The sequence below is a fragment of the Lonchura striata genome, chromosome 2 (genome assembly GCF_046129695.1).
Source record: "Lonchura striata isolate bLonStr1 chromosome 2, bLonStr1.mat, whole genome shotgun sequence".
Classification (NCBI taxonomy): domain Eukaryota; kingdom Metazoa; phylum Chordata; class Aves; order Passeriformes; family Estrildidae; genus Lonchura; species Lonchura striata.
In genome coordinates, this window is record NC_134604.1 from 83955558 (window position 1) to 83971033 (window position 15476).

At 42.1% G+C, this 15476-nt stretch overlaps 1 protein-coding gene across 1 annotated transcript in view; it reads left to right on the forward strand.

The window, feature by feature from the left end:
* Positions 1-1850: 1850 nt before the first annotated feature.
* Positions 1851-15476, forward strand: part of PPP2R3B (protein phosphatase 2 regulatory subunit B''beta) — a 52916-nt gene continuing 39290 nt past the window's right edge. Inside the window, exons 1-2 of the mRNA XM_021546683.2 lie at positions 1851-1908; positions 3952-4314. Coding sequence (XP_021402358.1) covers positions 3967-4314 — 348 coding nt within the window. The 5' untranslated portion in view covers positions 1851-1908; positions 3952-3966. The remainder of the gene's footprint in view (positions 1909-3951; positions 4315-15476) is intronic.

Below are 15476 nucleotides of genomic sequence, written 5' to 3' on the forward strand. Positions count from 1 at the left end.
CCCCATTTTATTCTTACTTGCATTTTCAAGCCTTCCCTTCAAACTACTGTATCATCTTCGGTTCAGTACAGCCCCATTTCCACAACATTAATGTTCCAACAATTTGTAATAATAACCTGCCATAAATCTGTAGTGTCTCTGCTGGTAAAGGAATTGGCAGAATGTAAAATGGATTAACAAAAGTGAAGTGTAGCCATATGAGGAAAACTCAGTGCAGTGGAAATAGGGAATGTGATGTAAATATACCAATGAGTCACTGATGTAAAAAATACCAAAGGAAAAAAACTATATGGGCCAACAGACAACCACCTAAACCCCACTGATAAATGCACCCAGGGAGACTCAAAGGGGTGCCCCTGAAAGCTGACAACCACAAAATCCCAGTGTATGTTTTCCAGTACAAAAAAGGGGCTGCAAACAGATTGGCGCACATCATTCTCTTAGTAAGAGGATTATCCTTCTATTTGTTACTGCCTCCACCTCCTCTTTCATCCTATCATTTACAATCCTGTAACACTAGTGGTAACCATAGCCATTCTGTAGAAAGAGCATTTAGTGTTCTCCTTTTAACAGCATTTAGCAGATGGAACAAGCTCACTTTCACAGAACCACAGAATGGGTAAATTGTGTGGAATGGATTACAGTGGGTCATCCGATCCAGGGTCATCCTAGAGCACATGGCACAGAAGTGCATCCAGATGGTTCTTGTACATCTTCCATGAGGGAGACTCTACAACCTGTCTGGGCAATCTGGGCAATCCGTTCCAGCATGTGTGGTTACCTGCACAGTAAAGACATTCTCCCTCACATTCAGGTGGAGCTTCCTGTGCATCAGTTTTTGACCCTTGCCTCATGTACTAGTGGTTGGCACCACCAAGAAGTGTTTGGACCCATCTCCTCAGCACCCCCACTTTGGATATTTATACACATTAAAAAGGTCCTCTCCTAATCATGTCTTCTTGAGGCTGAACAGACCCAGCTCCCTCTGCCTTTCCTCTTAACAGAGATGCTCCTGTCCCTTATTCTCTTTGTCATCTTCTGCTGGACTCTCTCTAGGAGCTTCACGTCTCTTGGGTTGGGAGCCCCGAACTGGACACTCCAGATGGGACCTCACCAGGGCTGAGGAGAGGAGCGGGATCACCTCCCTTGACCTGCTGGCAGTGCTCTTCTTTATGCATCCCTGGATACCACTGGCTTTGTCCCCAAGGACACACTGCTGGCTCAGGGACAGCTTGTTGTCCACCAGGACCCCCAGGTCCTTCTCAGCAGAGCTGCTCCCCGGCAGGTCATTCCCAGCCTCAGCTGGTGCCAGGGTTATTCCTCCCAAGGTGCAGGGCTCTGCATTTGCCTTTGAATTCCACAGTTCTCTGACCCTTTTTTTCTGTCGAGGTCTTTCTGAAGGGCTTCGTGTCATCAGCAACCTTGTTGAGGAGACACTCTGCCCCTTCATCACTTTGCCGGCTCCTCTCAGAGAGGCAGTGAGACGCCGAGACCTCGTCAGAGCTGTAAACTGCGCACAGGGCAGGGCAGGGCAGGGCAGGGCAGGGCAGGGCAGGGCAGGAAGGGAAGGGAAGGGAAGGGAAGGGAAGGGAAGGGAAGGGAAGGGAAGGGAAGGGAAGGGAAGGGAAGGGAAGGGAAGGGAAGGGAAGGGAAGGGAAGGGAAGGGAAGGGAAGGGAAGGGAATGGAAGGGAAGGGAAGGGAAGGGCAGCGCCGCGCCGCGCCGCGCCGCGCCGGCGGCCCTGAGCGGCCCGTTGCCATGGCGACCGGCGGCCGCGTCCCGCGGGGCGGAAGGGCCGCGCTCTCGCGAGATGGCGGCGGCCGGGCCGGGCCGGGCCGGGCCGGAAGGAGGCGCGCGTTTGAAGGCGGCGGCGGCGGGAAGGGGCGGCGGCGGAGGCGGAACGGGGAAGGTGAGTGTGGCTGTCTCCTGGTGTGGAGCCACGTCGCTCCTGAGCTGCCGCCGCGCCGCTGCCGCAAGGCGAAGTGCGGGGCTCGCCCCAGGGGAGCGAGCCTGTGGCCGCAGCGCCGGGCTGGCCCTTCCCCAGGACCGTTTCTTTCCAGGCGAATGGCGCTTAAGGATGGCTGAGCGCAGCCGCCAGTGCCGTGAAGGTGTTGAGCTTAAAAAACTAAGGAAACGAGGTGGACTTCATTGGCAGAAAGAGAATAACTCAACTGAGAAGTTACAGCGGTTTGGAAAGTTTAGGTGGTGTAGTAGTGTTAAAAGGCTTCTAGTTCTTCCGTGGGACGAGGATGAGCTTTAGGTTTTAGTAGGATGTTCGCTTGCTAGGTGTGAAAAACGCCAATCACTTGGGTTTTAAAATTTTAAAAGTTTAATAATAATAAAATGGTTATAAAAATAGTAATACAATTAGAGTAATAAAAATTTAGAGTTAGGACAATTACAAGACAATACAAAGCAGATAATTACGGACGTCCGGATGCTCTCAGACACTAAGTCACGAAAAGCATACCATGTGAAAAAAGGAATCACACTTAAAACAATACACTATTGCATATTTATATATACTTCATGGTTATGCATACATTCTATTTAAAACAAGAAACTGTCTATTATATGTCAACTGTTTCCTTTAATCCTCACAGCATCTTCGAGTCTGAGGAAGGCCTGAAGAAATTAACTTCTTCTGATAGGAGAATCATAAATTCCTCTTCTCTGGAAGATTTAGGTGTTCTGGGACTGTTATCTTGAAGCGAGTATCTCATTCCTTTAAAGAAACCCCACATACATAGTTTTTATTTTAACCTTATGTTATAACCTAAAACTATATTTAACACACTATTTGAGAAAATTAATGCAGCATAACTTTCTAACATTACACATATAATATTCATTTTAATATTTGTGATAAGCCAATCATAAAGTATGCATTTTTCACACTGTTACTCATTTCCAAATTGAAGTGCTTGTTTTAAAGCTTGTTTGGCCAAGTATTTGTATATAGAATCATTTAGGTTGGAAGAGATATCTAAGATCATCAATCATATATATTTTATTATATGATTTATGCATATAGATCAAATTCTGTGAAGGGCTTTTAAAAAAACCACAAACATGAGGAAGGATATATTTTCATTTGAACTGTACCAAATCATTAAGTAAATGGATGCTGAAAATCTTTATGGTAACTTTGGTTTATTCTCAGTGTTTCATTCCAGTCCTCTGTCTTTTTAACACCAAAAAAAAAAAGAAAAAACCTGCCAAAAAACTACTAAAAATCTGTTTGTTTCAGGTGAGTAACTGAACCTGAAATCACACTGTCATAATTCTTGAGCTACATTGGATTTTACATTAGTTTTGAAAAACTGCAAAAGTGAGTGTCAAATAGGACGTTTTTAAAATACCAAATTACAGAGCTTTGGGAATCACTCACATGAGGGGATGCAAGATTTTAAGTCCCTGTCACAACCTCAGAATGGAAGCTGAGCCTTCAGTCTTAGTTCTAAATCTCTTGACTGAAAGACTTGCTTATTAAATCTTATTTGTTCTATCACCAGGGTTTAGCATGAACTGCTTAGATATTTACTTCTTAGTATGTTCAATTATAAGCATTTTCAAGTCTTATTTTTCATAATACATATGTTTTTAACACATATTCTTAGAGGATATTTGTAATATTTGTTAGCTATCTCTTTCAGAAAGCCCAAGTGCAGTTTCTTGGTCTCTAGTCTCCACCGTTTACATAGTATGCTTTTAAAAGAAGTTATCCATTATTTAAAAGAAATTGTTTTGTTGGAATTGACTCTGATTTTTGGCTTACACTTATAAAATGTTGTTGAAGTCACATGTTAAAATATAATTCTCAACTTTTGTTGATACCTTGAAGGAATAAATATTAACATTTTGTTAAATAATGCCTGTGAAACACTGAAAGGTGAATGGAATATTTATATGATTGTCAAATATTTACTTTGAATTTGAACCAACAAAACAGGAGAACTGGCAGAAAATGTCACCTGGAAAAGTTCTGCAACCTGCAGTGAAAATGAAGGTGGATGAACTCTTTTTGTGCTGGTTGAGTCAGCCTGCAACTCAGCTAATACTGAAGGACTGCTTGAGAAGAATCAAGAATAAGGAGAAAACAGAGTTTGGTAATGCAGATTTAGGAAACAGTAAAAATGAGAGCTTCACCAGTAAAAATTCCAGTTCCAAGCAGTGCATATTAGGAAATACCAGGTTGCCTTTGATGTCTTTGAGTCCTCCTCAGCTTTCTACTACTCTTCCATTGGCGACTCCAGCTAGCTCAAGGAACATTTCTAATGTTAGAGCAACACATCGATCCTCAGGGACCAAAGAAGTAAGTTTGTTTCTTATTAGATTTATTTGTTTAAATGGAACTGACTTTTGTGTTTGTGGTATTGGCAAATTGTGTAAGTAAATAGTTTCCCCAGAGGAGGTATCAGGAGTGGACTGAAGCAGCTGCACTGAACTTAAAATACCAATGTTTGTATGTCATTAGTGTTAGTGGATAGGTGGCCAGAGATTCCATAAGATTATCTTGGGTCCTTGCTATCTAATTGTGGATGAATTTAAGTCCTGTGTTTGTGTTCGTTTTATAACATATTGCCTTGACTGCAAATATTCTTTTGTCTAATGATACCAGGCACTGTTGTTAGTACAAGACTCAAATTTGGCTTCACTGGATTTGCATATTAACAAAGTAATTGTTTTGGTACTGCATGGTACACTCAGCACTTCCTTCCTAATGAGCTCTTTATTTAGAACAGACAATGCCCTCTCTGCAAGGATAACAACCCTGCCCCCAACCTGAAATATTCTTTTTAATCTTGCAATTCAGTTCAATCTAGTTTCTAGTGCTTTTCATAAATTATAAAAACAAAACTGGATAGAAAATGTTGTCATGATTGACAAAGTGTTGCTTATGAATGATCAATGAATATAGAATTATAGAATGGTTTGGACTGCAAGGGACCTTCCATACCATCTAGTTCCAACCACCCTGCCGCAGACAGGGACACCTTCCATTAGACCAGGTTGCACAAAGCCCCATCCTACCTGGCTTTGAATACTCCCATGGATGGGAGATGCACAGCTTCTCTAGGCAACCTGTTTCAGTGTCTCACCATCCTCACAGTAAAGAATTTGAATAATTTGATCTAAACTTAGTCTTTCAGTTTAAAGCCCTTTCCCCCTGTCCTGTCACTACATGCCCTTGTACAAAGTCCCTCTCCAGCTCTCTTGTTGGTCCCCTTTAATTACTGGAAGGCTGCTCTAAGTTCTCCCCAGAGCCTTTTATTCTCTAGGTGGAACAACCCCAACTCTCTCAGCCTGTCTTTTTTGGCAAGATACTGCAACCCTCTGTCATCTCTGTGACCTTCCTCTGGACTAGCTCCTGCAGATCCACGTCCTTCTTATGCTGAGGACCCCAGAGCTGGGTACAGCACTCCAGCTGGGGTCTCACCAGAGCAAAGTAGAGGGGCAGAATCACCAACCATGCCCTGCTGGCCAGCTGATTGACTTTACAATAATAGCAACTTGTGTTTATGTTTAATTACCAGCCAGACAGCAGGGCATGGTGATTGATTTACTTTTTTGTTGTTGTTCACACTGTTATATTTCCTGTTCTAATGAAATGCAGAAAGCCAGTCAGCAGCTGCTCAGTTTATTCTTGTATCAGATAAAAGCAAGCAAAGGAAGAGTTTCTGTGAAAACCCACTGTTATTTACTATACTTGATCGCTAACTTGTGTACTGTAATTTCTCTTCATGTGTCTTGGTTGACTGCTTGAAGTAAATCCCATAAAGAAGAACTAGAAGAGATTAATGAAGGGTAACATCCTTGACTTAACTGGAATTGTTTGTATAGTGCTGAGAGAGAACCTAGAGGGGTTGGTTGTTGGTTGCTTGAGTAGATTGGGGAGGGAGAATTTCCAAGCAGTGAGAAATTTATTTAGGTGAACTGAATCTTCATCCAAATGTTTCTTAATATCTAAGTGTAAATTGCATTTGCAGCTGGTGTCAGGTCTTAAATACCATCAAGAATGGCATGTTCTGCCATGGCAGTGTATCTTCTCTTAGAAAGCACAATGTACCCCACTTTCTTCCACAAACTACCTCATGCAGTATCAAAACTAATGCCTCTGCTGTTGTGCATCTTACTATGTTTCTCAGATCAAACCACAATAGTTTTACCTACCTCATAAGAGTTTTAAGTAAGTTTGAGGCCCTTAACTTGTTTCTGTAAGTGGAAGAAAATGTTTCAGATACTGGAGTGTTTCTACAGTACAAGCTAATACAGATTTAAATTCTAAACAGCAGTCCTAGAAAATGGTGGAAGTTAATGTGCATAGCTCTGTGTGCATGAGGGTGTTAATAGGAAAAGACTTTTACATCCAGACATAAAGAGATGGAGAATTATTTCTGTTTGGACTATGTAAGTCAACTTAAGCATCTTACTAAACTTTTCTGCATTGTGCACTGGAAGTCTAATAAGGCAGCATACAAACAGTTAACTTACTTTGGCATGATACATTTTCCGTATCACTGAGCTAAATCACTGCATTTGATTATGGGTAAGGCTGCTATATCCCATTTTCCTGTTTCTTAAAATGCTCCTGCGACTTTTTTGAAGGATACTAAACAATCAAGCTGATTACAGAAAACCACCATCTTTAAGTAATTACCAGGAAGTAAATATGAAAGTGTAGAAAAACAACAGGTTTCTGTACTTGTTAGCAAAACGCGTTTGTCTGAACAGGAAGCATTCTTAATTAGAATCTAATTAGGTATGTAATATTTTATACTTTAAACAGTAGCATATGAGGAAAATAAGTTGGCATGCTGATGGCGACCATTAAACAGCATCAAATGTACTGTAGCTGTCAGCTACTGTATTCAAGGAGATCTTTGCTTTTTTCAAGAGATTAGCTTGTAACTGAAGCCTATGGGTTATACTTTATCCAAAATTCAGAAGTTGGCATGTATTTTGCTGAAACACTGATGTCTTGTCAGAGGAGAATTTGCTGTCTTTCAAGACAGTTGAAGCCCTCCCCTGATTAGCAAATCAAAAGTATTTATTCCAATAATGAAAGAACCTGCATGGTCTGTATGGAATTTTTTCATCTGGACGGGTCACTTAAAGCTATGCTAGTAGTAAACAACTTAATCCAAATGCACATTTTAAAATCTGTTCAGAACTCTACCATGAAAATTCATCTTTCAGTGTGTTTTAATGCAAATGAAAACAAAACAGTGTTTGTTTAGGGATTTCTTTTTCCTTTATGGGAGGTATTTTGCTTCGCTTGCATGGTGCCATTCACAGTGAGGCAGATATCTGACTGTACCCATTGTGTAAACATGTTAATTGCAGAGTTGTGGTCACTTTGGTTATGTGATGTGAAGTGCTTGGTAGCACTGGGTATTCTGCAAGTAGGCCTGTGATTTCTATGTACTATATGCTTCAAATAACAAAAACTTAGAGACATAAAAAAACTTCAGCATTCAAGTCTCAAATGTTTTCTGAGTGTATTGTTGAAGAAATTCCAGGGCTGTAACTTTCAAACTAGAAGGATAGCTGCTGTGAATTTCTTCTAACTCTTATCACAACTGTAGATTTAACAGTGTTTCTGGCACTCTAGATTATCCTAAACACATGGGGCATACATGTGTACAGTGATGAACAGTGTATACATACAATTGTACACTGTTCATCACACTGTCAAAAATGCCACTCCTCAAGGCCTAAAAGGTGCCATGGGCAAGATGTTTAATCCTGACCAGCTGGTGTGCAAGGCATCTGGGGAAACAATTCACAGAATTCCCTATGGGCATTTTGTGGGCTGGTGCTGCAGAGAGAATGTGATATAATCAGTAATACTTCAAAGTTATCTTCCATTTCTCTGCAGGGTCAACCTTTGATATAAAGGTACTTCTTGAAGTAGTTTCACTATATCCTTTATTTGATACTGTTCCTGCTTGTTGTCCTCTGGCAATTAAAGCTCATTTTCCTCTGATTTCTGTAACTTGTAAATGTTTTTACTTCTTTAATATATGGCACTTAGCTTTATCATTAATAACATTCTTGCCAAATTTTTGTAATCAGTTACTTGATTTAAATATAGTAATACTGCCATGATCCATTTTAGTTTAAAGGGAGTTTCATTTTTAGAATGAAACCTTTTAACTTTGACTGAAGCCTGAATAACATTTAACAGTTGTTTTTTGAAACAAATTAATTCTGAGAGTTTGAGGAGACGGTATCATCCTGCAAGGTGTCTGCATCTGAATTGCTGCCTCATACACGTTTGTACCAGAGCACTGTTAACTCCAGAGCCTGGGCTGTGTGAGCTGTGTTAGCATTGCTCTGCACACCAGGTTGTGCTGTGTGGTCCCACACAAGCACTCCCTAACTCTGTATCATGCAAAGACAGTGTTAGTAGTGCCATGTCCCATCACTAAGTGGGGAGGATGGTAGACTTGGCTTTCAACTCAAGCCCGTGACTTAAAGGGAGACTGTAAATAACCTGGTATCAAACTGATGTACTTTTACAATGATAACTGGGTCCTATGAGAGATGTCAGCATTAGTGTGATCCCAATAAAGCTCCTTCTATGGTGCCAACAAAGGAAGGTCAGCCAAAAGTTCTTATTAAAGTCTGGAAGAGTGCAGCTATAGGTGTTCCTGTAAAATCATTATTAGTTTTGAGTGGGGTGCCATAATAGTATTCAACATAAGCAGCACTGGTAGTATGTTGTGTTATTCATCTTAAGCTTTGTGGTACTGAATAGCTTGGAACAGAAGAACCATTGTCCTAATTAAAGAACTGTTCTTTTTATTTATAATTGGGAAACTGAAAGTTACTCACTGTTGCAGGGTTTTGATAGTGCTCCTTATTCTAACTGTATCTTGTTACCCTGGCATGTAAATGTTACACTTGTTAGTGGTTATATTGATTTTGTTTACACGTTGTGCTTTATTTTTAAAAAATAGTAAACTTTTGTCCTTTTCCAAAGTGGCAGTTGCACTTGTATCCTACTGGAAACTCATATTTTTATATGCTGCATCCAGTCTTTAAAGTTTTTGACATTTCTAGTACTGAGAAATGGAAATCAGAATTGTGTGGCGTTCTTCAAGTTTGAAGCTCACCTGAATCCTGATCCAGAATGATTAAAATTAATTCAGTTTTGAATTATGACATTTATTAATGATAGTTACATCTTTGTAACTGACACTTAAAAGCAAACAAAAAAATGTTCAAAGCTATATCATCACAGCTTACAGATCATTACTTCCAGTTGCTTCTCTGTTCAGTCTTTTAAAACAAGTACACTTAATTACAGTTTTACATCAGTCATTTACATTAGTGTATTTTTTTCACAGATAACTAATCTGAGGAAATTAGGTATTGATATAGAGGTGATAGCCTTTTTGCCCTTTTTTTTCTCCATTCAGGGATGCTTGAGAACCTCTTCATATGCCTTACATTTACTCTGAGCGAGAAATAAACTAGAGGCCAAAAGTATGTATGGGGTTACTTCAGTATAAAATCATAAATGCAGCTCATCCAGTGAACTAGTTTTTCTACTGTTGTTTCCTAGTCAATGGCAGCACAGGATTTTTCAGCAAGTCAAGTTATGAGAAAAATCTTCAAAATGCCAGTGTTAAAATCAGATGATGAGTCTTGGCAAATTAAGAGGTTTTGCACATCCAATTGTTTTAAATAAGTTGCTTTATTTTCATTATATTTAAGTTGTTGCATTGATTCAAGAAGATACTAATTAAGCATACTCATTGTTTTTCACGGTCAGCAACAAATGGTTACTAAATTTAGTGTTTTAAGTGTGGCATAATATATAAAGAACTCCTTTGTGTTGGGCTGTTAGTGTGGTGTTCTTGTCTTTCAGTTAACCACATGGTACCAATGTCTGGTAGATAAGATTAATTTGTATCCTACAAACAACAGATACAACTTAAAATCTATCCATTGAAACCTACAGTGACCAAGACGTCTTTTTAAAAATGTCTTCCAGTACTTAATGTTAGATGTGCCCCTTTTGCATAGCAATCGTGAAAAATAGCTAGAAACTGTAGAGCCATTCATGTACTGCTTCTTGACCACAGGTACTTGCAGGAATGATAAGCTCTTGGGATATGTGTCCCATTAACCTTGTGCATGCTGTTTAGTTTCATTTTATATGTAACTAGCCTTGCATGTTTGTTCTATGGAGATCCTGCTAGTAACTTTGGCTGATTTCAAGCTAAGTGGGATGAACTGGAAGTCTAAATGGGAAAATGTAGGGAGAAACATTGAGTGGGTGCTGAGGAAGTCATTGCGAAATATTTGCAAGGTGTGCTCAGTGTGAATTAGGTTCAGTTTGACCTTATTGACAGAACAAGGCTTGTAGAACTTGTCAAGTGGCTTGACTTGATCGGGTTTTTTTGATTCAGCAGAACTAGGGAACACTTTCTAATGAGTTTTATTCCTTTAGAAGCTAGATTTATATTGATAAACAATAAGTCTTCTAAGTTTTGCAAATATTTCTAGTAGATATGATGAATACTGATGCATTGTAAATAATAAACCTTGTGGCACACTTTACCAAAAGGTAAAGCAAATTATTTGAAATTATGCAATATTGAAAACAATGATGAGCTAGATTATTCATGAAGATTTAGCAGGTGGAAGAATAGTCATTGACAGCAAATGCTGTAAGACTCCTGTTCTAATATCAGATTTTAAACAATAGATCACTAGTTTTCTTCTCTTACTTGCTTTTAACATACTAAAAACTCCACCTAAAATTTTGACTCCTTGCTTATTTATCAAGTGACAAATTTAGGCCTAGTATTTTAGAACAATTTTTCTAGAATGTTTGAAAAAATATGTAAAAATTCACAATAAGACTTAAAGTAATGGAGATTGGAGGAAAGTTAGGAGTACTGTTCCCATTCTGGCAATGTATTTATAATGGTCAGCCTCTGTAAGACGTCTAATTTCTTGGGTCTTTCTTCTTCATATGTAATGATTGCCCTTTTGGTTATTCTGAAAGCTAAAGATCACATGGTTAACAGTGACCACCTTCTTTGCTCTATGTTCTTTCTTGGCTTTGTACTTTGGTGCTGTACGCTGCTTGCAATTCTGGACAGCTTTCAATTTAGTTCTCTAGAAATCAATATTGCTTTTTGTTGCCTCCATTTCCTGTATCAGCAATGCTTTCAGACTGATAGAACAAGACAATACTATTAGATTCAGATTAAGTCTTCATGGAAATTCTATGAGAAATCCTGGTTTGGGTTGGTAAATTAGCCATTTGTGATTTTATTAACAGACTTGTAGGACAAAGTCTGTGTCTTAAGCTTTCAGATTTGTTGGTTTTGTGTTAAGATCTTCAGGGAAGGAAATCCCAAATTAAATCATAAGCAAGAAGCTATCCTGCAGTTGTCAGTGACTCAGAATTATTGTCTTGTGGTAGTCTGTTATTTTACAGTTGGTTCTTCTGTAGTATGTGCTAATATTCCTTGTTATAAGTTTGTAATGGTTCAGTCTCTGTACCCCATTTGGCTTCCCTAATGGTCCAATCCTGAGTTGTTTACCACAGTTTTCCCCACCAAAATGTATGTCAATCCACCTGTATACCTCCCTTATTCTCTTGTCTCACCCCTATCTGTCAAAGTCAGCGCACTCTTTTGGTTCTGGAGTGTTCCCTGTCTTTTGTCCCTTCCTTGGAGCAGGACTGGATTGTGAGGTTTGCTCCCTCCCCATGTTGGCTTCTCTTGGGGAGCCCTTACCCTGCACCCCTCCCATAATGCCCTCCTGTTGGTCAAAAGTTGTGTTCTCCCCGTGTTCCCCCCATGCCTTAAAAGTAGCCCCTTCAGGTTCAGATTGGTTCACGTGTTCTGCCCTGACACTTTGTCCTTAAAGATTTGGAGATTCAGACAAGTGCCCTTCCCTTATTCCTTTGCCTCAGTTTCCCCGTGTTCTGTGCTCTGCTGTGCTCCCCACACCGCAGCGATCACCGCCACCCAACCAGTGTCAGCAGAGACTTGGGAGTGGCCACTTGTGTGTCTGCCCTCCGGCCACTCGTGGGACAACTGCAGGCAAACCTCCATCCTGTGGCCGCTGAGAGCCAGGCGCAGGTGGTGCCCAATGTGGGGCTTCTTCATTGCCATGAGGCTTTCTCTGCGCATCTTCGCTGCTGTGAGGATCACCAGTGCTCCGTTTTGACGTGGCGCGAAAAAGCGGCGCTGTGCTTTCAGCGCGAAAAAGCAGCAGCAGCGTCGCACTTTCAGCACAAAAAAGCGGCAGCAGGGAGCGGTGCCACGGTTTCTGCGTGAAGAAACCCAATTGACAGGCTGTACTGTGGGCAGTACAGATTTATAAGCCGTGCTGTGCCACTGCCTCTGTGTGAGCATGCTTCGTTTTAGTCAGCAGTGCTCCCGGAGAGAGACGTAGCCTGCCCTTGGCGTCTGGGAAGGTGTCTCTGGGACCGAGGACCCCTTCTGCAGTTTTATTTTCTGAAGTCAATGGTTTGGTGAGTTCTCTGAGGGTCTGGGAGGGACTCAGCCAGGGGCTCAGGGAGTTGACAACTGTTTCCCAAGGCAAGGGGACACACAACACGTGGCGTGCTCAGTTTATCCCCATCAGCTTTCAGGGCCCTTTTCCCTTTCTTTCTTTCCAGCAGATGGTGGGTGGAAGTTAAGCTAGGTAGACAGGATGGGCACCAGGCTGTCCGCCCAGCAAAGGGAGGTCTATTACCAAGTTCCAAGTACCAAGAGTCCCTGGGAGAGGTGGGTGTTGTGTTTTCAAAGGGCATTGTTAAAAGGTTTGTGAGATGATTGTTTTTTAACTTTCCAAATGTTACTTCACAAGATGTGCAACATGTGCAACATGTTGTGTTTTGGAAACAAGTGGGTGCTAAATTGAGTGATTTAACAAAGAGAGGTGATTCCTCCATTAAAGAGGGATTTTTGCAATTGTTTCTGTTGATTTGTGATGTGTTAAAAGTGAAAGAAAACACAGTTAAAAAACAAACTGCTAGTTTATCCCCAGTTTTCCCCAGAAACCCCTCTTCCCCACCTTCTTTTCCCATTCCCTCCTCCCTCACACAAGGTGGACAGAGGGGAGCAGCCCATCCTCAGAAGACACAGGGTTGCCACAGTCTCCCTGGCTCCCCCAGGTCCCCTCGGAACCTCTGCTCTGATAGTGACGGCCACACTGTCAGAGACTTCACTCCGATCCCTCAATCCAATCCCTTTATCCCTGTTAGAAATCCTAGTTCTGAGTTCCAAGACGGTTCTTTCTCTCAGTCCACTGAAGCACCACAAAATGGCCTCGGCCTTGTGGCAGATGCTGCTTCTTCCCAGAACCCCTTCCTCTCTCTTCCCACCCAGACTCCTGATCCTCCCCTCTCCCTGGGTCCCTCCTCCTCCTTTGGGGGGGGGGGGGGGGGGGGGAAGTTTCACCCCACCTACTGTTCCACCCACCACTCCTCCCATTGATGTGACATCACCAGCCCCCTCCTCCTCCTCCTCGTCTGCCTCTGCCCGGGTTTCCACCCAGCAGCCTCCTGTTTCCCACGCTCCAGCTTCTGATTCCCACAGTAACAGGGGGTCCGGGAGTGCAGTGCCAGGGAGACTGGAAGAGGTGGAAAATAACTCACCTTTCCTAGCCCCAGTCACTTATAATGCGAGGGGAGACCATCCCAGGTGGGAACCATTGTCATATCAGAGCATCAAAGAACTTTGCTGAACACAGCATGAATTCAACCAGAAAAGTGAGTTTTTTAGGAGTCTTTAAAAGCAACATTTACTTCAAACACCCTGGTTCCTGCAGATATAAAAAGGCTTTTTAATTGTTTGCTCATATCATTCGAATATAGGTTATGGGAGCCAGTGTGGAAGACATTAGTGGGAGACCTCCTTCCACAGCTCTTGCAGAACTGTGAGTGCTCCACTGATGCAGATGGGAATGATACCACCTTTAATCATGTGGTTGGTGAGGGTGACTGGGAGCAGGTGCAGAAACAGGCTGGGGGGATTCCAAAAATAGTTCTAGATCGAGTTAAAGATGCTGCAGAGAAAGCTTTCTTGACCATGCCACCCAAAGAACCAATCCAACCCTATATTTTTATTAAGCAGTCTTTTTCAGAAGCATTTATGAACTTTGTAGAACGGGTTCGGTCTGCTGTAGAAAAGAGAGGGGAAAACCTAGAGATACAAGGACAGTTGATAGTAGACATAGTCTCCAGCAATGCAAATGAAGCCTGCAGATAAGTCACTCCCTTCAAATCCAGCTCCCACCCTAGACCAGTTTATAGAGGAGTCCACCAAAAAAGCCATGATCACTGTAGAAAACACCCCAAAGAAACCAGCCTTGCAGGAATGGACAGCAGCTCCAGTAGCTGTTACCCGAGGGAATCAACCACCTAGGAGGAGATGCTTCCACTGCCATCAAGGACATTTTATAAGTCAATGCCCTTTCAAAGCAAGGGTGCCTCCAGGGAGGGGAGGGACAGAGGAGGGGGAAGCTTCCCAGCCACAAAAAAACTAAATACAGAGTGCAGGTCTGCCCCGCGTGTGGATAAAAATAGAGTAGGCCATGTTGGGGATCGCTGATGGTAATGCCAGTGCTCAAGTAATAACCTCAGATAGAAGAAAACCTTATTGGCTGCAACTAACTAATTCTATTTTCTTTCCTGACCAGGACTGGCAAGTAGTCACTGCTGCACCTGGACTTCTCCCTCATATCCATCAGGTGGAGACTTATAAGCAATCCCCATCTTTAAACAGCAAGTACCTTGTTGTTGGGGACACCAAGCACACTCCCTTTTAGATTGAAATCACCCCAGGGATCCTGTCACTTGATCCTGAGTGATTCAGTCTCATGGCACGCTGTGTCCTTCCCCCCGCTCTTCCTGCAGGAGGGCTGAGTCATTACGCAGGCCATTCCAGTACCCTATGCCATCAGCAATGACCTGGACCTTTCCATTTATTTTACTGAAATTCTTGGAGGGGACAAGCCCCTTGTATGGTGTGACCTGAAAAGTGGGGGGCATTCCATGCAGTTATAAGGCATGATGGACAAGGGGGCAGACATGACAGTCATTCTTCCACACAAATGGCCATCACAGTGGGAGCTGCAAAGCGTACCCAGCGAAGTTCTAGGTGTTGGGGGCACCCAATTAGCTAAAAGATCCAGGAGTATTGTACAAATAAGAGGGACCAAATGGGCAATTGGCCTCTATATGCCCATTTGTGTTGAATTCCAAGTTCACCCTATGGGGGAATGATGCCATGTCTCAGTGGGAGGCCAAATTGGAACTCCCAGCCCCTCAGGATTTTTAGTGGTGGTCACTGAGGAGCGCCCTACCCAGAAACTAAATTGGCTGACAGTTACACCAGTGTGGGTAGAACAGTGGCCACTGAATAAACAGAAATTAAGTGCACTTACTCAGATTGCTGAGGGAGTTCACCAAGGGTCACATCATTGAAACCAATAGCC